Source organism: Juglans regia, chromosome 9 (genome assembly GCF_001411555.2).
Source record: "Juglans regia cultivar Chandler chromosome 9, Walnut 2.0, whole genome shotgun sequence".
In the NCBI taxonomy this organism is placed as follows: Eukaryota; Viridiplantae; Streptophyta; class Magnoliopsida; order Fagales; family Juglandaceae; genus Juglans; species Juglans regia.
In genome coordinates, this window is record NC_049909.1 from 13985282 (window position 1) to 14009478 (window position 24197).

A 24197-nucleotide genomic window follows, 5' to 3' on the forward strand; every position below is an offset into this window, starting at 1 on the left:
ACGTTTGGCCTTCGATCGGATCCCCCTACCTCTGCCTTGCCCCAGGCAAGTGCATCACCCTGGGCAACCTCTGGATTGCCTGGCGCTTCACTTGACTTTAGGCCCAAATCCTCCTCAGTCGTGGAGGACGTCGAGGAAGAACTATCCTCCATGGAAATGACGTCAACCCTGGTTGGATAAGTATACTTTAACATATTAACTACTAGTCTTATTTTAATTTTACAATTTTCATTAGGTGAATAATTGAAAAATTAAATTATTCAGGAATACGCATTGAATGCTAAGATTACACATTGAGTTTCTGGTAGTAGATCCATAATAAAAAAAGTGTTTGTGATTGTTCTAGAATAAATGAAACAAACGATACGGTAGAGCTAGTACAATTATTGTATGAGGTCTACCCAATGCAAGATGCTGAGGCGCATAATAGATCAATATGAACATCATGAGCTATCCCATAATAAAACTAGTTGTTGCTGATACTTTGTTCTCTATTCCTTCTTCTATAATCCGAGCTAAAAGAAGGAAGTGATAAGAGGGCCCCATGAAAAATGTGGTCAGAAATCCATAATAGAGTTCGACCACAACGACCGAATTAATTATCTTCATGCATAAGGATACTAGATTACCTAGTATAAAATATTGAAAAATCATCACAAACTCTCCTTTTTCTTTTCTATTGCAATTTTTGGATTCTTATATGATGATTTTTCAACTTTTCATATATAAAGAAATAGAAACAGATAGACTAGAAACGACATCTCTTATCTCAGTGACACCAAAGGGATATTAAATGAATGGAGTTGGGACATGGATGGAATATAATGAAATAGAGCCGCTTTGAGGTTCCTTATGAAATGAGGCATGGAACAGAGCCACTACGAAGAAGTTCCCGGAGTTACAAAAGAAACTTCAAGCTCATATTGGTCCTGGGTTGAGAACGGGAATTGAACTCTATGAGATCTAATCTCCCGTTGTTCCTCAATAGCTCAATGGTAGAGTGGTCGGCTGTTAACTAACTGGTTGTAGGTTCAAATCCTACTTGGGGAGATTTAATTCATTCTGAATTAAAGAATTCGGAATGAAAGGGTTCGCTTCGACCGTTAAGAGTAGGTAACTCGTTCCCTCTGTCTTTGTTTCTATTGCATTCTATCTCATTGTATCACATTATGTTCTGCGATATTTGGGAATCACTGTCAATACCTCAGTGTAGGTCCGGGATAATCCTTTGTTCCGTAGTCTGGGGCTATTTACAACTAGCCAATTAAGAATTCTCAGATGAACTAGTACTAGCAAGTACATCTTTGATGCAGTCATCGATTCTCCCAAGAGGCAACAATTACCGCGAGCAAACATATTAATAACGAAGAATGCATTTTTGCTATTCTACTAATACTTGTATACTTGTACTTGCTCTGCTATTCCACCTTCGCCTCACCCCGAGCAAGTGCATCACCCTGGGCAACCTCTGGACTGCCTGGCGCGTCACTTGACTTTAGGCCCAAACCCTCCTCAATCGTGGAGGACGTCGAGGAAGAACTATCCTCCATGGTAATGACGTCAACCTTGGTCAAAGAAGTCTCCTCAACTTGGGAGTCCGCAGGGTGCTGAGATGGATCACTCGAGACCAAGTATGAGCCAACGTTGGGGAGAGAGCCCAATTGGGAGTGAAGGGATAGATACAAGATCGTTGTTATGCTCTGGGGCTTGAGGAGAGGGCTCAAGGGAGTAGGGAGTGCAGACGCTAAAGGAAGAGGAGGGGTCGATCCCTTAGCTATGGATACGACACGAGCAGCCTCCACCAAGGCGAGGGAGCGGGATTGGCAAAGGTGTTGAGGAACAAGATGGCGATGACTTCCTCCTCATCCTCACCAACACCAAAAGCAGCTGCCTACGGCGAGACCACTGGTTGTAGGAGTAAAGGGCGAGCAACGTTGGTGGTCGGGACCTGACGAGAAGAGCTAAGCCGATCTCGATGGGAAGAGCTTGCCAAAGATGGGGAAGATGTGATGCCAAAGGTATCCTAGGTAGGCCTCGACGGCGCCGAGCGAAACGGGATACAGTAAGCATAGCGAGGAGGGCCCGACAGAGCCGACTGAGAAGCAGTACCGAACTCACTAAAGGGAGACCCTAGCAGAGGTCGACTTGATGAACTTGCAAGGGCCTTACGAGAGGAGGATGATGGAATGGAGCGGAAAGTGCTCAGATGGGAATGGGGGCCTCGAGTAGTATTCGCCGCAAATAATGATAAACATGTAAAAAAATATCTGCGGCGAATCCCAAAGAAAAATTATGGCAAAAAAAAAATATAAATGCAGAACACCGTATTCATCAAAATCCAAGCCATGCACTAATTTTATATGTCAAGGAAAATCAATAAAAATCAAAGCACAATAAAAATTAACCAAAAGAATAAAAATAAATGTCCTCTAAAAGGTAAACATCATATAAAAGTTGAAGATACAAACATGACACATGGATTTCACCTGTATCATTAACAAAACATCCTCAGAAATATGTAATGCAATAGATTCACCAAATGCAATGTTGGATAAGTTTTGCTCTGCATGCTTTGTGTAAATAAATGCAAGGGATGAATAAAAGAAACAACATCAAAGCTATAATGTGCATTTCACATTGATCAAGTAATTATTAGACTCATGATATCATACATTAAAATCTTTAAAAATAAAAAACCACTCGATATCACTACTTTCAAACCTTTCAATTGCTTCTGTAAAGATCTTGATCTCTTCGAGTGTGCCGTATACATCATAGATATCATCTATGATGGATGTCAGAGCAATAACTTTGGTTAGTATTTTTCTTGCAAGTGAGTACTGGGGCACAAATTAGACTGCCACAATCCAAAAGAAGCACTCAACAACCCTGTCTCTTGCAAAAGGTAGTTTCGTTGCAAAGTCTAAATCTTTCCACCACCTACAAATTAATAAAATATATTGACATTGATCAGTGACATGCACCTCGAAAAATGAGTTGACATATATAGTACAATGAATGTCATGCATGGCAATACCTAGTGATATATAGTTAAGTGGTGGTGAAACTAAGAGCCTCATCAAGGATCTCTTCTCCATGCACCCTAAGATGTGTGGCTTCATAAGAGGCTAGCAAGCCTGGAATGTTGGCGCTCAAGCTTGCCTTCCAAACATCCTCGCGACAATTAGTATCAGGATGACCATAAATACCCAGTTATAAACCAATCTTAATTACTATCAATTTCATGTTTAACAATAGCATGAATGTGATGAGAAGAATAACTAAGCACATGTAAAATAACATCATTTTTCCACAGCACTGCCAGACTACCACTACGACCCCTAGGATCCACAAACAAGCAATTTGCATAACCCAAAGAGAATTTATACCCTTCCATAACTTTTGCCTTCACTTTCGTCTCCAGCAAGAAGACAACCTCGGGCTCTTCCCTCTATAGCAAGTCACAGAGAGTACGAACACCTCGTGAGTTCCCAAGCCCACTAGGGTTCTAGCTGAACAACTTCATGGTTGTCTGCGGGGCTGCTTTGCAATCTCCACCGATGATAGTTCATATTGATCTTTGCCCAAACCATCTGGTAAGCACAAAGACAGCTTCTTCGTCTCTCATAGATCCCCTATTTCCAGGGACAGAGCTTCCATTTTCTTGCTATAGTCACAAAATTGATAGTTTGAGATATGCATAGCTAAAGAGGTGGTAGTTTGGAGATCCAAAATCCAATTTTTTAATAAAATCAATAAACTTACGTTGGCTCGTTTGTTTTTGCAAATGAGATGAGATTAGATTAGATTAGATTAAAATTGAAAATTGAATAAAATATTGTTAGAATATATTTTTTTAATATTATTTTTATTTTAAAATTTGAAAAAATTGAATTGTTTATTTTATTTTCTTTTATGTAAAAATTTGAAAAAATTGTAATGATTAAATAAGATGAGTTGAGAAGTTTTGTAAAAACAAACGAGGCCATTGAGAAGTCCTCGATTTTGATTTGTTTTCATCTAGGTTATTGGGGCTCGGGAGAGATCCCCTTCGAACCGGATATTGTGCAAAAGAAGGATTTACACCACCTAATAAAAAACCAACACATTGTCCTTTTAATGTTAAAAATGAATGACACACTAGGATTAACTCTCTGCTGTTGTAGAATAGAGTTCAGTCAAACACAATAAATCGCACAATAAATCGCACAACTACACACGAGATAAGGCTCTATGTATAACTACTGATAAAGATGTTGAGTAGGATAATTATCCTCTAAGATAGCATTTATTTGAATTTATTTTGTTAAGATTTAGATAACTTAGATTCAAATGTAATTAGATAAATTTACATTATTTTGAAACAATTTGTACAAATTTTATATAAGGAGGTTTGGATAGTGAGTTGAAACGAGATGAATTGATATGAAAGTTGAATAAAATATTTTTAGAATATTATTTTTTAACATTATTATTGTTTTAGGATTTAAAAAAGTTGAATTATTTATTGTATTTTATATGAGAATTTGAAAAAATTATAATGATTAGATGATATGAGATGTGATGAGTTAAATGTTTTTTTTTTAATCCAAACCTCCCCTAAATCAATCGATATGCTCAGGGTTGGTAAGTTGCCAAACCCTCACTTCAGCTTATCTTTTATGGTATCAAGAGCCTAAGGCCTACACCAATCCTACACCCATGGCTTCCAACAACTCTAGTCCTATTTCTGCTCCTACCTATAACCTTCCTAATTTCACTCAATTTATAATTACGGTCATGCATTTACGGTCCTTCCCACTTAGGCATCGTCATGTTTCGCGTTACTATTTATAGGGGAGGCAAATTGTGTTTTCGGATCGTATTATTGTCGTGTCAAGTCATGAACATTCGACTATATAGGTCAATCTGAACCTAACCCGTTAAGCTAAACATGTTAGATTTTCAAATCCTAATCCAACCCATTTAGATAACAGGTCGTGTCATGGCACCCATTTTGGCCTATTTAATAATTAATTAGAAATATGTTAACACGACATGGCTCATTTAAACTCGTTTGTTTCATATAAATGGGTTGAACTAAAACGCATAACTCATTTGATTTAATTAACATAATTTTACATAAAAGTTAAAATCTATATTTATGAATAACCACAATATCTTTAAATATATATATATATATCAATATTTTTCAAATTTTAACATATAATAAAACCAATATTACAAACCATACAATAATAAATATGAGCATATGTCTAAAATTACAATCCCAATAATAAAAACAATAAAAACACAAGCATAGTGACAAATATCAATATTACAAATTAACAATAATAAAATTTTAATTTTGAAATAAATTCTAAACGGATCAAAACGGGTTGATTTCGTGTTAAGCAAATTGACCCGTTTATAAATTGTGTCTTAATGGGTCAACTCGTTTTGATCCGAACCCATTAACATCAAACTCAAACTCTCTAATTTCGTGTTGAATTCACGGGTCGTGTCACATATTGACACGCCTAGTTACTAGCATCCACACCACTCATATATTATCAAGGAAAATGCTTGGTGTCCTAACAATGGGTCACGATTTTTTTTTTGACTTAATGGTTAAGTAAATATTTTTTAATGATGTTGTTAGGGGTGTAACCGGTCCGGTCCGGTCCGGTCCGGTTTTGGACAAAATCTAAGACCGAACCGGTATGTATCGGTTTTGTATTTTCCAAAACCGATTACGCACCGGTTACTCTCCTAAACCGGTACTTCCGGTTTTACCAGTTACGGGTCCGGTTTTCTGGTTTTTTTTAAAATGTAAATTTCACAATTTGTCATTAAAAATTTGTTTATAAAAAAAAAAAAACTTTTAGTATTAATTATAAGTATTAGTATTAGTTATAATCTTTTAGTAAAAACTTCTAGTATTAATTATAAGTATAACTATAATCTATAGTCTATATTAGACTATTAGTATTATTTATAAACTTATATATTAGTATTAACATTTAATCTAATAATTTATAAATTATAATATGAAATTATTTCATATATATGTATATATATATATGAAATTATAAATTAACATTTAATGTATAAATTTATAATTATACATTATATATAAAACTTATTTATATTAATATTTAATATATATTTAAAATATTTTGTATAAAACTTATATATAAAAATATTATTTTTTATTTTTTTAATCAACCGGTCCGGTCCAAAAAATCCCAAAACCAGAACCGGACCGGAACTAGCCTGTTTTTACATTTTAAAAACCGATTTCAGACTAGACCGATTCAAAACCGGACCAGACCGGACCGATTTTCTAATTTTCCGGTTTGAATTTACACCCCTAGATGTTATAAATATTTTTAAAAGTTTAAGGAGATTAAAAAAATAATGAAAAAAGGGAAAAACACAAAAACACAAATAAAAACAAAAAAAAGGCCCAAATGTACTTTTCGATGACTCTTCTCGTGACTTTTCTTGCGTGGTAGTAGCATTGTCCTTTCTTTGATAAAACTTACCCATGTTACGTTACAACCGAGTTCTGCTAGCAAGATTGCGCTCAAAAGCTATCTTTTGCACGCTAGAGATCAATCACCACTTGAGGTCGGTAGCACTTAGAGGTGGCGATATGTAATACGATCCGTGAACTCAATACGAATACAATACGAAATTAATAGATTTGGATTTGATATTAAAGGGTTCAGGTCAAAACGGATTGACATGTTAAGACATAATTTATAAATGAGTCAATAACATGTCAACATGCTTAACACGAAATCAACCCGTATTAACTCGTTTATAATTTATTTCAAAATTAAAATTTTATTATTGCTAAGTTATAATATTTATATTTCTCAGTATGCTTATGTTTTTATTATTTTTATTGTTGGGATTGTAATTTTAGACCTATGTTTATATTTATTATTGTATGGTAGGTTTTATTATATGTTAAAACTTGAAAAATATTTATATATATTTTTTAAGACATTGTGGTTTTTAATAAATATAGATTTTAACTTTTATATAAAATTATGTTAATCAAGTTAAATGAGTTATGCATTTTAATTGAACCTACTTATATGAAATAAATGGATTTAAATGAGTCATCTTGTATTAATATATTTCTAATTAATTATTAAACAGATCAAAATAGATGATACGACACGACATGTTATTTAAATAAATTAGGTTAAGATTTAAAATTTTAATACGTTTAACTTAATAGATTAAATTTAAATTGATCTATATAATTAAATATTCATGATTAGACACAGTTCGAAAACACCATTTGCCACCACGTTGCAAGCTAAGGATTAGGCAACTCCGAGGTTTCTACTAGCCAACCCTCTACCCCTAAAGAGGCTCGATGGGCCTTCAGTTGATTTAAAACTTGTTGCGAATTCCTTGTCTTGCAGACTTTAACCCGTGAAAGCTCGGAGCCTTTCCAAACCAGAAGAAGAGGGGGGCCGATGATTCAGGCAACTGAGTCTCAAATCTCGAACCTTTCCAAAACAGAAGATGAGGGAGGCCGATGATTGAGGCAACTCAGTCTCAAATCTCGAACTGGGTAACCATTCTTCATACTCATCTCCTAAATCAATTAGTTTTTGTCTCAACTAAATCGAATGCTACGTTTCATTTGCTCAAAATTGCCCCAAAAACTGAGGCACAGACCTTCGAAACCTAACCACGCAAACTTTTTCTCGACCTCCTCCCTCAAACCCACCTCAGAACTTCCTAATCCCAAGGATCCACAATCTCTGATAGTCTCCTTCCTCCAAAATTCATGTGGGCTTTCGTTCGAATCGGCCATTTTGTATTCCAATAAGCTCAACATTGAGAACGTAAAGAATACCAACTCCGTTCTAGACCTGTTGAGAAATCACGGTTTGACGCAGACCCACATCAGGAACTTAATTAGAATTCGTCCACCATTGCTTTCGGCTGATTTAGAGAATACCCTTATGCCCAACATGAAAGTGTTTGAATCCTTGGGGTTTTCTGGTTCAGGTCTGGCCAGAATGCTTAGCAAATACCCAGCTGTGCTAGAATGTGATGCACACGCTGCTGTTGAGTTTTTTAGAGAACATGGCTTTAGTGATAAGCAAATAAAAACTTTGACTATGACGTGTCCCGAACTTTATGTGTATAATGCTCAAAAGATTCTTCAGCCAAAGTTGGAGTTTTTCAAATCGTTAGGTTTTTCAGATCTTGAAATTACAAAGCTTTTATCCATAGAGCCGTATATTCTAAAAAGGAGCCTCGAAAAGCAAATCATTCCGTGTATTCAAGAGCTTAGGCGGTTTCTCGGAACTGACAAGAATGTCTTAAAGGCTATAAGGAGATGTTACGGAGTACTTAGAACAGACGTGGTGCATATATTACAGCCCAACATCAATAAGTTGATAAGCCATGGTGTTCCCCAGTCATTAGTTTTGAAACTCTTCTTTTTAAGACCTTTGTCACTGCATATCTGTGGCAATCGGTTTAGTGAGATTGTTAATGAAGTTATGAAATTGGGTTTTGATCCCAATTGTCTGAAATTTGTTCTAGCCATCCTGTCCATGTCACTAAATAGTAAAACACTGTGGGAGCAGAAGGTGGAAGCTTTTAGAAGTTTTGGTTTGTCAGATGATGAGATTTGTTCAGCATTCAAGCGGCAACCCTTGTGTATGGCTATTTCGGAGAAGAAGATTAAGAAAATGATGGGTTTCTTTGTGAACAAACTGAAGATGAAGCCTTCTATGATCTCCAAGAGTCCGATTCTTCTACTGCATAGCTTGGAGAAGCGGATTATTCCGAGGTGTTCAGTTCTGCAAGTTTTGATGTTTAAGGGGTTAATCAAGGAGGATATTTGCATCCCTTATATGGTCACAATGTCCGAGAGGGAATTCATGGTGAAATTTGTGAGCAAGTATCAAAATGAGGTTCCTGATGTTGTTAGAGCGCACCAAGGGAAGATTGAATTTCAAGGGCTCCCCATGGCCATGGAGAAGTTTTGACATAATCAAATGAGGCATTGGCTAAAGATCATGACTTCAGTTTTAGTTCAACATGTTTGGCTTTGCAGTTGGGTAAATTAGTTTTTGGAGGTGTCTCAGAAACTTTATATGGTAATTGTCCTTGATTTTGATTCCTTTTTTATTTGCCCCTCAATTATCATTTTACTGTTTGGATTTGCTCTGGTGTGTGTATAACTCTGTTATGTTGGTGTAACTCTGTTCTCACCTCTCATGTTTAGTACATTGGATTACGCTTCTTACATAAAAATATATGGCCATTTTTTTAAGGTGCTGTTATTTCTTGAAAAAGTAGCAAATTCATGCATTAATATTGAAGTGCAGGATGATGCTTCCATATCGTGGAGAAAAAGGAAGAAGCACTTTTTACCAGAAACTGCACAGTTTTCATGCCAATGCACATTTTTATATTGACTCTCTCATATTGACTGCCAGATACGGAGACAAACACAAGCTAGCAGGATTTTCTGATTTTGCTGGTTTATGATGGGTTGAAATGTTATGAACAAAATGTTCAGGTTCCATTGCCCACAGTTCATAGTCTCTATCCATTGTCTTTGTTTTTAATTACCTGCTGTGAATTGTAGAATTGGGCAGTGAATTGTGGAATTGGATGTTGTGGAATGCTGCAGTGTTTTACTGATTGGTGCAATTGCATGTTGTAATTTTATTGTCTCTAGTGTAAAGAGTTGTTTTGTTAGGAATTTTACAGTTTGTCTGTACCAATCTTATGATAATTATAATCAAACTATACTTAAATTAATAATATTTTATTATTATTTTGGTTAATAGATGAATAATTCAATGTAAAAATAGGTTTTGAGTGGAATAACTAAATGAAAATCGTGTGATATTATGCAAATTATGACTTTGCATTTACATAATCCAATACTAATATTCGGGTGCATCATGTGTTACTCATCTCACTCCCCTTAAATTTTTTTTTCTCTCTCGGTTTATTATTTTTAATTTTTGTGCCCTTATAAATTTTAATTTTAATAAATCTTTATATATTCTACTTTTGAGTTTGACCACACAAAGGAAGATTGTTAGGACGGATGATAGGCAAGCCTAAGAATCATTATGGTATTCAACCCAAAAATGAAAATTTATTAAATATTTAACTAGAAAATTTGTCATATATGGTCAAGGGTGGCAATATAGTTTCCAAAGAATTCGGATAAGTGCATTTTTTTAATGTATTTTTTTATTCATTTTAAACATTTTAAAAACATCACAATATCATTCGAAAATACTTAAACACTAACTAAATAAAAAAAAGTTGGTGGGACCCATTATCAAGACACTTAGGCCTATTTGGATAATGAGATGAGCTGAGGTGATTTTAGTTTAAAGTTAAATAAAATATAGTTATAATATTATCTTTTCATATTATTATTTTGAGATTTGAAAAAATTGAATTGTTTATTATATTTTGTGTGAAAAATAGAGAAAGTTATAATGATAAGATGAGATGAAATTATTTCTCTATCCAAAGGAGACCGTTTTCCTAGGGTCAAATAATAAATATCTTGTTTACACATATTTCTCAAAAAATACTACTTCCACCAATAAAATCCACCGATGAAACTCACCAATTGGGTTTTTTTTTTATATATATTATTATTTTTATTCAATGGTTAAAGAAGTACTTTTAATAAATTTGTGATTTTATTTTTTTGTAAATGTTAAGGGGTTTAAAAAAATTTTTGAAAAATTAAAATAAAATAAGTGCTTATTCGGTGACCTCCTTAGATGGCTCCCCTCGATGGGAGTAGCACCAGCCGTATTTCTTTGCTATTCTTTGAGAATAGCAATTATGTTACTCAAGTTGTATAACTCGGTTTGCCTTATTCAAGTGACATTGAAAACACAACTCCTATGACTAATTGTGTACAATCCCCAATGATGAGTCAATGGGAAGAAGAGAATGTAAGCAAACTGATTGACCTAGTTACCAAGACTTGGAAAGAGGATTTGATCATAAACTTATTCTTACAAGAGGAGGCTACTATTATTCTTCAATTACCATTGAGTAGGTTGGGAACTTGTGATAAACAGTTTTGGGGTTATACTAAGGATGGTGTATTCATAGTGAGGAGTGCATATCATCTTGGTATGGAGATAAAAAGAAGACTACAAAGAGATGTTTCAAAGACTGAAAAGAATGATGCTGTGTGGAAACAATTGTGGAGATTGGAAGTGCCTGCAATGGTTAAAATGTTACTTTAGAAAGCTGTTAACAATATTCTTCCTACTAGAAGTAACCTTTTCAAGAAAAAGATAGGTGATTGTCCTCTTTGCCCAATATGTGGATCATGTGAGGAATCAGTGGTTTATATACTATGGATTTGTCCTTCAGCTGCTGATATATGGGCAGAAAACAACAGTCCTATGAAGAAATGGGCTAATGAAGAAGTGGATTTCATGTCTCTTTGGATTAAAATGACTAATGACTTGAAGAAAGAGGAACTTGAGTGGATAGTGATTATGCGCAGGATCTGGCTAAGTAGGAACATGTTTATTTTGGAGAACAAGTTTTATAGTCCTAAACAAGTCATTTCGATGACTAGTGAGGGTATGGAGGATTACAAAACAGCACAAATGAGCGTAGTTGGATGTCGAGGAGGTGATGGTTCACATGGAGTGCAGATGAAATGGAAAAAACTTGGCACCAACATGGTAAAGGCCAATTGGGATGCAGCTATGGATTTGGAAAATAAGAGAATGTGAATGAGAATTGTGTTTAGAGATGAAGAGGGGGAGATTTTGGCGTCTATGTGTGATGTGAAAAAGAATGTAAATGACCCTGCTTTGGCTGAGAGTCTAGCCTTGTGGAGAGCCCTCGAGATTAGTAATAATCTTTCTTTCTCTTTTTCTAAACTAATATTTGAACGAGATGCAACTATTGTTATTAAAAAGATCAACAAGGTGAAGATCAGTCGTAGATGTGACACATTATTAATGATATAAAACAGGTTCTTCATCATAAGGAAGGCTGGTCAATTTACTATGTTCCTAGATAAGGAAATTATATTACTCATTTATTGGCAAAACATGCTTTATTACTTGGGGAAGAAAGGGTTTGGATCGAAGGGGATCCTTTTGTAATCTGCAATGCTTTAGTGCAAGATAAATTTTGTAATATTGACTCTGTTGAAGCTATATAAAATCGGTTCTACATTTATAAAAAAACTAAAATTCTAGGAGGTTTTCACTAACCCCTTTATTGCTTGTGTTTTTAATATTTTTTTAATAAATCGCGTTTTACCACGTGTTAATAGATAAATATAAGAGTATAATTGAGATGCCATAATAATATTTCTCTACTTCAAAAGTAAACAAATGTTGCAAATTTTATATTTGTATCTTTGTTTTTTTTAATATTTTGATCAGTGCAAATGATTTTTTTCCTTTTAAATATGTTTAATCATTAAATAAAAATAACATATATAAATTTATAAATACTCACTTTTTTAATCATTAAAAACATTAAAATATATAAATGAGCATATTTAATTCTTAGCCATTACTAGTATTTTCCTTTTTTAAATTTAAGCCATTAATTTTCTTACCTCAGCTGAACCTCCAGCAGAATCGTTGCTGCACTGAAAAGTCACAGAGTGATAAAACACAATAGAGCACAGTAAGTGCTCGAGAGAATGTCACTCTCATTTTCTTTAGGCATTTGTTGTGGCAGTTCAGCTGTGGCCTTATACAGAGCAATGAGCATGGGGAAAGTGAGGAGGCCGACGCTTCAATCAACAAAAGCATCGCATTCCATCTCAAAACTCAATACAGGTAACCAATGATTCAGCTTTTTCGGCAATCAAACCAAATGCTTCGTTTAATTTCCGTTAAGCTGCCCCAACAATTAAGGCGCAGACCTTCATCAATCTGCAATGGCCACTTGTACTCAGACTCCTCTCTCAAGCCCATCTCCGACCCCCCTAATTCCACGGACCCAAAATCTCTTACAGTTTCCTTCCTCCGAAACTCGTGTGGGTTGTCCTTAGAATTGGCCACTTCAGCTTCCAAGAAACTCACCATTGAGAACGTAGAGAATCCCAACTCCGTTCTGAATCTGTTGAGGACTCACGATTTGACGCAGAACCACATCATACACTTAATTAGTAGTCGTCCATTATTGCTTTCGGCCGATTTAGGCAATACCCTTAAGCCCAACATGGAGTTGTTTAAATCCTTAGGGTTCTCTGGCGCTAACCTCGCCAAAATGCTCACCAAATACCCAACTGTGCTAGAAAGTGATGCATACACTGCTGTTGAGTTTTTTAGAGCACATGGTTTTAGTGATATGCAAATAAAAACTTTGACCATGAAGTTTCCCCCATTGTTTACGTATAATGCTCAAAAGATTCTTCAGCCAAAGTTGGAGTTTTTCAAATCGTTAGGTTTTTCAGATCTTGAAATTACAAAGCTTTTATCCGAAGAGCCGTATATTCTAAAAAGTAGCCTCGAAAAACAAATCATTCCGTGTATTCAAGAGCTTAGGCGGTTTCTCGGAACTGACGAGAATGTCTTGAAGGCTATAAGGAAATGTTACGGACTACTTAGAGCAGACTTGGTGCATATATTACAATTTACAGCCCAACATCAATAAGTTAATAAGCCATGGTGTTCCCCAGTCATTAGTTTTGAAACACTTCTTTACACAACGAACGCCACTGCGTATCTGTGGCAAAGGGTTTAGTGAGATTGTTAATGAAGTTATGAAATTGGGTTTTGATCCCAATTGTCTGAAATTTGTTCTAGCCATCATGTCCATGTCGCTAAATAGTAAAACACTGTGGGAGCAGAAGGTGGAAGCTTTTAGAAGTTTTGGTTTGTCAGACGATGAGATTTGTTCAGCATTCAAGCGGCAACCCTTGTGTATGGCTATTTCGGAGGAGAAGATCAAGAAAATGATGGGTTTCTTTGTGAACAAACTGAAGATGAAGCCTTCTATGATCTCCAAGAGTCCGAATCTTCTAAAATATAGCTTGGAGAAGCGGATTATTCCGAGGTGTTCAGTTCTGCAAGTTTTGATGTTGAAGGGATTAATCAAGGAGAATATGGCATCCCTTATATGGTCGCAATGGCCGAGAAGAAATTCATGGTGAAATTTGTGAGCAAGTATCAAAATGAGGTTCCTGATGTTGTTAGCGCGCACCAAGGGAAGATAGAATTTCAAGGGCTCCCTATAGCCATGAAGATGTGAGTACTTTTGACATAATCAAATGCGGCATTGGCTAAAGATCATGAGTTCAGTTTTAGTTCAATATGTTGCAGTTGGGCGCATAAATTTTGTGAATTTGGATTATTGAGTCGACACTCAATAATTGAGGATGGTAGTTGTGGATTGTGCTAGTATTATAATTTTGTGATTTGGGGTTCTAAGGTTCTGTTTCAACTTGCAAGCAACAGTAAATAGGTTAATGTTTGCTTTCTTATAATGCTTTGGTAACCTGTAATTCAAGGGATTGTTTGCCCGCACAGAATATTTCCGATGCTTGTTAGTCTTACCAGAAGAGAGGAGAAAAGAAAAAAGAAAAAGAAAAAAAAACGAAAATGCTCAGCTTGCCTGAAACTTCATTTAGTTGAGAAAGGGGAAAATTTCAAAATATAAAGAAATAAATGAAAATTTTGTGCAAATAATTTTTATTATTTTTTATAATTTGGAAATGAAGGAATTAAAAGACACATAATTTGTATGCATATATTGACAGATTCATAAGAAAGTGATGTTTTGGTCATTAATAGTGTTCAGACAAAGTAAGTTTACTCATATGTAATATGTAATAATCTGGTGTGTGTATAACTCTGTTATGGTGGTGTAACTCTTTTCTCACCTCTCATGTTTAGTACATTTTTTTAAGGTGCTGTTATTTCTAGAAAAAGTAGCAAATTCATGTATTAATACTGAAGTGCAGGATGATGCTTCCATATCGTGGAGAAAAAGGAAGAAGCACTTTTTACCGGAAACTGCACAGTTTTCATGCCAATGCACATTTTTATATCGACTCTCTCATATTGACTTCCAGATACGGAGACAAACACAAGCTAGCAGGATTTTCTGATTTTGCTGGTTTATGATGGGTTGAAATGTTATGAACAAAATGTTCAGGATCCATTGCCCATAGTTCATAGTCTCTATCCATTGTCTTTGTTTTTAATTTCCTGCTGTGAATTGTAGAATTGGGCAGTGAATTGTGGAATTGGATGTTGTGGAATGCTGCAGTGTTTTACTGATTGGTGCAATTAGATGTTGTAAAGAGTTGTTTTGTTAGGATTTTTTACAGTTTCTCTCTACCAATCATATGTTAATTATAATTTCAGTTTCATTATTAATTAACATATGATTGGTAGAATTGTACAATATGACAAAAATAAATTAGAAAAAAATTATTATTAAATTAATAATATTTTATTATTACTCTGGCTAATTGATGAATAATTCAATGTGAAAATAGATTTTAAGTGGAATAGCCAAATATAAAATCATGTGATATTATGCAAATTATGACTTTGTATTTACATAATCCAATGCTAATATTCGGGTGCATCATGTGTTACTCATCTCACTCCCTTTAATTTTTTTTTTCTCTCTCGTTTTATTATTTTTTATTTTTGTGCCCTTATAAATTTTAATTTTAATAAATCTTTGTATATTCTACTTTTGAGTTTGACCACACAAAGGAAGATTGTTACGACCGATGATAGGCAGACCCTAAGAATCATTATGGTATTCAACCCAAAAATGAAAATTTATTAAATATTTAACTAGAAAATTTGTCATATATGGTCAAGGGGTGGCACTACAGTTTCCGAATAATTCGGATAAGTGCATTTTTTTAATGTATTTTTTTAATCATCTTAAACATTTATAAAAAAAAAATCACAATATCATTAGAAAATACTTAATCACTAAAATAATAATAATAAAAAAAATGTGTTGGGATCCATTATCAAGACACTTAGGCTTATTTGGATAATGAGATGAGCTGAGGTGATTTGAATTGAAAGTTAAATAAAATATTGTTATAATATTATTTTTTAATATTATTATTATTTTTAATGATATATAACATTGACAACCAATAATAAAAGAAAAAAAAAATTATCTAACTTTCCATTTCTATTTTGATTGTGAAATTGCATTGCTCTATCAGAAGAAGGATAGCAAAACATTTTCACAGGGGTGGTGATCACAAGCCACCCTTTGCATGTACACTTCACCACTTTAGGTGGACATCTCTCTTTTCTTTTTTTTAAGTAGAAATAGACTTCATTTCATTCAATGAAACCGAAGTTAAAGCTGTGACTTATCAATACAGGAAAAATCTTAACTACAAGCCTGCTCTGGGGCACCTCAGCACATAAATTTCTTTGTGACGAACATTATCTTAACTTCTATAATCTCTCCTAACAAACCTTTCGGTATGTCTAAGAGAATAGTGATATGTAAAGACAAAACTAAATGACTCATCTTCCAAAAGAAGAGAAGTACTATCACGCCCGTCCTCCCAAGGTGGAGGGGTTCTAACACTCCGCCTCCTCCCAAGGGAGGAATGAGACTTTGCTGCTATGGACACCCGGTCAAATAGTCTATTTCTTATTATTTTTACCTAAAACAAAATAACATAAAACTGCAAATAAATACGAAAAGTAGATCTAAAAAAAATACATGGATCGAAGAAAGACACTGGACAAGTGGGCCCAGCCCTTAGGGTTGCATCACTATCTTCTTTGCCTCCCCCCTCTTTCTTTCATTTTTTTTTTAAATTTTAATTTTTTCTTCTTCCTTCCCGTGACCCCATGTTCCTCTTCTGCTAACTGCTGCCCGCCTCCTCCTACCTGCCAATGCCACTGGCCCGAGTTCCCCTCCATCTACCATTACCACCGTCCCTCTCGCCACCGACCATAGCTTCCTCCACCTACCATCGCCCAACCCTTGCCCTAGACCACTCATCAAAGTCGACAAATTGCTTGTAAGGTGGACATCACTCTTACAAGCAATGTCAATGGTGGATTTGGCCATCACAATTTGAGATGGTTTGTACTAGTCAATAAGGGACGAAACCAAGATATTTAATTTGGTGGGCAAATTTTTTTTTTTTTTTTTTGTAAATATGCCTCATATAAAATATATATATCTTTTGTGATTTTTTGAAACTTTGAGGTATACCTATAAAACATCATGCAGACAACTCTCTACCTCTTTTAGATGCGGTTTGAATAATGATTTGAGATGAGATGAGTTGATATGAAAGTTGAGAGTTGAATAAAATATTATTAGAATATTATTTTTTAATATTATTATTATTTTGAGATTTGAAAAAGTCGAATTATTTATTATATTTTGTATGAAAATTTGCCAAAATTATAATAATAAGATAAAACATTTCTTGTATTCAAACGGAGCTCATGGATGCATCATGTGTTACTCATCTCACTTCCCTTAATTTTTTTTTCTTTGTTTATTATTTTTAATTTTGGTCCTCTTATAAATTTTAATTTTAATAAATCTTTGTATATTCTACCTTTTGAGTTTGACCACACTAGGGGTGACAAATCGTGTTAACAAGTCATGTTTCTATTGTGTCAATTTGTGTATATTATATGATATGAATCAACCCGAACATGACCCGTAAAGCTTAACAGGTAAGATTTTCAAATCCTAACATGACCCAGTAAAATAACGGGGTAACATAACATGATTCGTTTTGACCTGTTTATGTAAATGAGTTGAGTTGACCTAAATAATCAATTTAACTTGATTAACATGATTTTACATAAAATTTAAAATCACAATATCTTAAAAAAATATAAAACTAACTACATAAATCTAAAATTACAATCCAAACAACAGGGAGGCGATCGTGACTCATGAGAACTTAATCAACTGAAAACTAAGAGAGAGAATTAAGAAATACGAAATAGGATTAAAGTATTTTTTGTTTTTAGGTTGAAAATGATATAATTGTAATTTTGAGTAAAACAATTAAAGAGTCACTAACAGGCTAAGCAGGTCAACCCGAACATGATTCATTAAGCTTATCGAGTAAGATTTTCAAACCCTAACGCAACCCATTAAAATAACGGGTTGACACAACACGACTTGTTTCAACCTGTTTATGTAAAAGGGTTGAATTGACCCAAATAATATATTTTACCTGATTAACATAATTTCACATTAAATTTAAATCACAATATCTCCGAAAAATATAAAACTAACTACATAAGTTTAAAATTACAATACAAATAATAAAAATACCAAAATTACAATCCTGAGAAAGTGTGAGAGACAGTCATGACTCGTGAGAACTAATTCAACTAAGAACTAAGAGAGAGAGAGAGTTAGAAAATAAAAAATAGGATTAAAGTATTCTCGTTTTTAGATTAAAAATTATATAATTATAATTTTGAATTTTAAAAAAAAAATAACGGGTCTAAACGGGTCACTAACGGGTTAAACGGGTTGACCCGTTAGTGACCCGTTAATGAATCGTGTCTTAATGGGCCTGTACGTTGTGACCTGAATCTATTAACATTAAATTCAAACCTGCTAATTTCGTGTCGTATTTATATTGGATATCTGATCATATCACATATTGCCACTTCTAGACTACACAAATAAAAAGCGTCATACCGATGGTTGGTAGACCTAATAATCATTATGGTATTCAACCCACAAACGATTTTTTTATATATATTTAATGCAAAAATTTATGCGATATATGGTCAAATATCTTGTCCACACATATTTATTTAAGAATTGCAACCATATCACCGAAATTAAATCGCTCGTTTTGCTTCATAACGTGTCAAAATATAAAAAGAGAAAAACTAAGGTGGTTTTTTTTTTTTTCTTTGATATATTTGGGGATGAGGGTTTCGAACCTAAGACCTCCATTTTGAAGGCTAGAGGTTTATGATAATTAGGCCATAGGCATTTGACAATGTTGTGTTTAATTGTTGAATCAAACTCAACTCATCTCAAACTAATCATTGATGAGATTCGCTATTTCTTTAATTTTTCATAAAAAGTTAAAACTTATCTCAACTTATTTAATACATTTCAACTTAAAAAGTTAAATTCATAAAATACAAAACTAACTTATCTCAACATACAAACGTAATCTAAAATTCTCGGTTATTATAGGTTTTCTCTAACCTCTTTATGGTTTGTATTTTTAAAAAAAAATTTAAAATTTTTTTAATAAATCATGTAGTAACACTGGTGAATAGATCAAAATGAGGGATATAATTGGGGCAGAATAATAATATTTCTCAATCTTTTTTATATTAATTCGAAAAGTAAACAAAAATTGCAAATTTTTCTACATTAATTTTCTTAGGTTGTGTTTTGATGTTAAAGTGAGTTGAGTTGAGATGATAAAATATTGTTAGAATATTATTTTTTAATATTATTATTATTTTGAGATTTGAAAAAGTTGAATTGTTTATTATATTTTGTGTTGGGATTTGAAAAAGTTATAATGATGAATAAATAATTTAATTTTTTTACATTTTAACATAAAATATAATAAATAATTTAATTTTTTTAAATTTTAAAATAATAATAATATTTAAAAATAAAATTCTAACAATATTTTATTATTTCAATTCAATTCAGTTCAATATTAAAACGCACCTTTAAACTTTTTTCAATTCTTCTCTCAAATCATTATTAAATTATAAAATAATTCAAAAATGATAAAATATTGATGACCTATTATATAGTATATTAGAAACCATGCATGAACATCAACAAACATTCGGAAGATAAATATTTGCCAAAAGGGTAGAAAATCAGTTTGTCACGCCCTACTATGTTTTTTTTTTTTTTTTTTTAAATTTGCAGTTAGTTTTGTTATACTTTCAATTTTTAATTAATAAATTATTTAAGTTGTTTGGCATGGCTTCTAAATAAAAGGAAAATTCAAAGGTTAATGTACAATATCTACTCATCATAGTCGGATAGATATTGTGGGATACGAATGTGGTATGTAAAATTTTTTAAACAAAAATCAAGATCATTTTGGCCAATTCATTTTTAAGGAAAAGAAGAAATAATAAAAAGAAAGTTTTAGAATTTTATATAAAAAAAGTTTATATTATTAATCAATCTCAAAATAATCCAAATTAAAAATAAATAAAAGAGAAGTATTATATATATAAAAGAATTTTGTAAAAATAAATTTATAAAATAATGTAATTTTTTATGATCTATAATATAATTTATTATATTTATTTTATAATAAAAATAATTTTATAATTTAAGTTGTGTTTAGATGTTGAAGTGAGTTGAGTTGAGTTGAGTTGAGTTGAGTTGAGATGATAAAATATTATTAGAATATTATTTTTTAATATTATTATTATTTTAGAATTTGAAAAAGTTGAATTATTTATTATATTTTGTGTTGAAATTTAAAAAAATTGTAACGATGAGTTGAGAGAAATTTGGTAACCAAACGAAGCCTTAGCTTTCGTTTACTTATATGTTATGAAATGTGTAAACTTATGTATATGTCTATAATTCTTTTGATCAGCATATGTCTATCAGTGTATTCCTATTTAGCCAAACAAAGCCTTACCTTTCTGGTTCACTTAATATAATTTTTCTTTTTTTGTATAAGATAGATAAGCTTTTATTAATAAGTGAAGAGGAAGAAAATTCCACTGTACAGAGTGTATAAGAGATCCACCAAACTAGCAAAGGAATAAAGTGCTAGACATTCATGAAAGGTAGCCTTAAAATAAATTGGGTGGGAGTGAAATCTTCATATCAAACTCACTTCAAACTCGCCTTTAGAAAGGTGGTGCTTACAAGCTACCCTCACATGTTAGAAACTTAGAAGTGCTCGACCACCACTTAAGCTGGGTAGCACTCATCATTATGTGTTAGCTCACCACTTAAGCTTCACTACAAGAAAAAAGGCCTTTTACAACGATTTTAAATTCGCTGCAAATAAAATCACCACAATAAGTAAGATTTTGCAGCGAAAATAAAATCGTCACAGTCTTTGTACAATTTAAAATGGTGGTATCCGAACTTTTGTATTTGCAGCGATTTAATGCCTTTTAATGGCGAGAAAAATCGACAGAAGTTGGAAAAATTAGTCGCAACGGGATAAAATCGATGGGATCATAGCACCCCCTTCTCCACTTCGACCTTACCTGCAATTAAATCCACCCACTTCATACACACAGCTTCATCTCCATTATCGACTACGTTCCAAAGCTTTTGCACTGGCCAGGTTCATGGTTTCCTCCCCATTCAAAATCTGTGCCTCCATCTACAAATCTCAGAGTGATTTTTTGTGGGATTTTCAAGTATCGGAGGGCGAGCATAATTGACCGATACTCTTGAAGTGAAATCCTTCCGTCAACACAGGTATATCTGCAACTAATTTCTCTATCTCTCCCTTCATCAGTGGTCGTTGCTTTACAAAAATTGGCCTTTTTTTGTAGACTAATTTCAAGATGTTTGAATCTGAAAGCATGTCCTTTTTTTTGCACAAAAATGCTTTTTTATATGATGCATTTGGTGTACATGTTGCTGTGGGTATTAGATGTTAGTAATGTTTGGGCAATTTTTTTAATTTGCACACCACAGATTGATGGACTTTTGCATGAAATCCCTAATTTTTCAATCATCCATCGAGATCCAAGAACTGCTCCTTTTGTAGAAGCAATGGCATCTCAACCCTTCTTGTTTGAGAACCAGTTTTTGGTGTCTATGACAAAGCTTGGAAATGTTCAAGTTCTTACTAGGAATGAAGGTGAAGTTCGAGTGAATTGCAATTATGTTAATGGCCGTTGAAGGGTATTGTTCGGTACTTCCACGTTATTTTCCCAATGCTTTTATTCAATAACTCATGAAACCTGACCTTTTGTGATTTGAAATGTTGGGAGTTCGAATATTGGTTCATTGTAACAGAGAGCTCATGTATTTTGACGAAGATTTTGCTTCTTATAAATCGGAGTGCAAATATATAGGTTAATTAGACTATATGATTTTTTGATGGTTATCAAACTTACACTACTTCCTGTCAAATATTAAAATGTATTCATTTTGTTGTGAAATTGTTAATCACTCTTTCTTGGTGATTTACTTGCAGAATTCATGAGATCTTCTAACATTCTTAAGGTTTGAAGTGGGAGATAAAATACATAAAATTTAGTGGCTTTTACAATATTTATGAGCATTTGATTCTGTTAAGAAAATTCAAACGGGAAGCTAGATAGGGATTTAGATCCCTATCAAAATTATAGGATTTGAAGAAGAAGACTAACTTGAGAATGTGATTGGTGATGGGGTTGAGCTAATTTCTGTATACTCTTCATGAATCAAGTTATTCTTGTTTTAGTTCATAAAGAATATACTAATGCTACTTTACTTCTCCAGTACATGGTTAGTTGATCTCTCTTTACATGACACATGGAGTAATTTCAACACTTGGTCACTCAATATTTTCTCATTGATGTAATATTTTTAAGTTTTGATTGATATGTACTTCCTTTTGTGCATTCTTAAGTACTGGTTGCAAGAAAGGAAAGCAAAATACATACATATATTTCTTCTACTTTCACTTCTAAGTATTTATTGCTCAAGTACATGAGGACTTAAGAATCAGATCCTCTAGCATGTTCTGGGGATGACACTTGCAGTTTCAAACACTTTGATATAGCTAAAGATATATTTGAGGTCTTTATTCCATTCTAATGATACATCCATTTGCTTGTCAAATTCCTTGATATGCAGACCTATGCTATTATTTCAGCTCAACCAATAATGAGGTCTGAAAAATGTCTATGACCATATCACCTTGCACTCCATATGTATGGATATATTACCCATTAAGTATACTTTTATTACCTATTGTACTGCTATTATCTCATCAAGAGTGATACAATTGGTGAAGAACTTCTCGTTCTATATATGCTTTCATTAAACCAGTTCTGAACTCATATAGAAAAATTATGGCAGATTCATCAACCTCTGGTTAGTGCAAATCAGTTTGAGCATGACTTCTAAATGGCTTGTGTTTAAAGTAGTGAGCTTCATAAAACTTGATGAAGCCCATCTTTTCTTCGGATTTTTTCTTAACAGTTATCTATGGAATATGATTATCTTTATGCCTTGAGCATCAGTACATTCACCCCGAATCTTCTACGATCAAGTAAGAATCGGAATATGGAAAGCAGTAATCATGTTGCAGTGCATAGAGGGATTTAAGCATTTAGGTGCTTCCCTACTACGGGATGACCCTAATCATAGCTTTGTTGTCTGAGTATGTCATGGCTACAATTGAGGCAAGTAGAAGAGATTCAAGCAGTCATTGGAATTTCGTTTGGAGGCTATGAGGAACAGTTTAAAGCTCTCCTTGTAGCTCTTGAGGATAGTCATTTGAAGTCAGCTTCAAGGCGTGATAGGGAACTTAAAAAGTTAACGTGCTCTATTAATTATGATGTGAAAGAAGGGAGTGGTGGAAGGGATAGATCGAGAGGGAGGGGCAACATAGTTTTATTATGAAGCCCAAGATTATATCATGGAATACTCGGGGGCTCAATGATCGTAATAAACGAGCTAGTATTAAATCGTTATTGCAGTTGTGGAAGGGGGATGTAGTGTGTTTGCAAGAAACAAAATTGCGACACATTGATAGAAAAATTGTGAGAAGTTTATGGGGGTGCCCGTATGTGGGTTGGACTTATTTGGCCTCGGTGGGAGCCTCAGGTGGAGTATTACTAATGTGGGATAAAAAAATGGTTGAGATGATTGAGGAATGTATTGGAGAATTTTCAGTGGCGACTCTTTTTAAAAATGTGGTGGATGGATGGGAATGGGCATTTGCAGGCTCTTATGGTCCTAATGTGGATAGGATTAGGAGAGGGATGTGGGAGGAGTTGGCGGGTTTATATTACTTATGGGATGTGCCTTGGTGCATGGGGGGGGATTTTAACATTATTCGTTTTCCTAGTGAGCGATCAGGGCAGGGTAGACATTCGAGGGCTATGGAGGAATTCAATGAGTTCATTTTTTATCTTGATCTCATGGATCTTCCTTTGGCAGGAGGTGAGTATACTTGGTCAAATGGAAGGGTTTGGTCGAGATTGGATAGATTCTTGGTTTCTCCCTCGTGGGAAGCTAAATATCCTGAA

General features: G+C 33.7%; 2 protein-coding genes and 1 non-coding gene across 7 annotated transcripts; all 3 read left to right on the top strand.

Annotated features, from left to right (window-relative positions):
- The first annotated feature begins 978 nt into the window (after positions 1-978).
- On the top strand, positions 979-1050 carry TRNAN-GUU. Its single transcript has one exon. It is a non-coding gene; the product is annotated as a tRNA-Asn (tRNA).
- A 6231-nt stretch (positions 1051-7281) lies between these two features.
- Positions 7282-15301, top strand: LOC108994336. Of its 5 annotated transcripts, none has more exons than XM_018969481.2 (2): positions 7282-9122; positions 9354-9708. In XM_018969481.2, the coding sequence occupies exon 1, from the start codon at positions 7635-7637 to the stop codon at positions 9009-9011; it is 1377 nt and encodes a 458-aa protein (XP_018825026.1). In that variant the 5' UTR covers positions 7282-7634; the 3' UTR covers positions 9012-9122; positions 9354-9708. The 5 variants fall into 5 exon arrangements, 3 of the variants coding, with proteins under 3 accessions (XP_018825026.1, XP_035549974.1, XP_018825030.1); XR_004802410.1 differs by having other exon boundaries at positions 7329-7576; positions 9349-9708; XR_004802409.1 differs by having other exon boundaries at positions 7331-7576.
- LOC118349427 lies at positions 12838-14247 on the top strand. Its single transcript, XM_035693848.1, has 2 exons — positions 12838-13614; positions 14029-14247. The coding sequence occupies exons 1-2, from the start codon at positions 12838-12840 to the stop codon at positions 14245-14247; spliced, it is 996 nt and encodes a 331-aa protein (XP_035549741.1).
- Positions 15302-24197: the final 8896 nt, after the last annotated feature.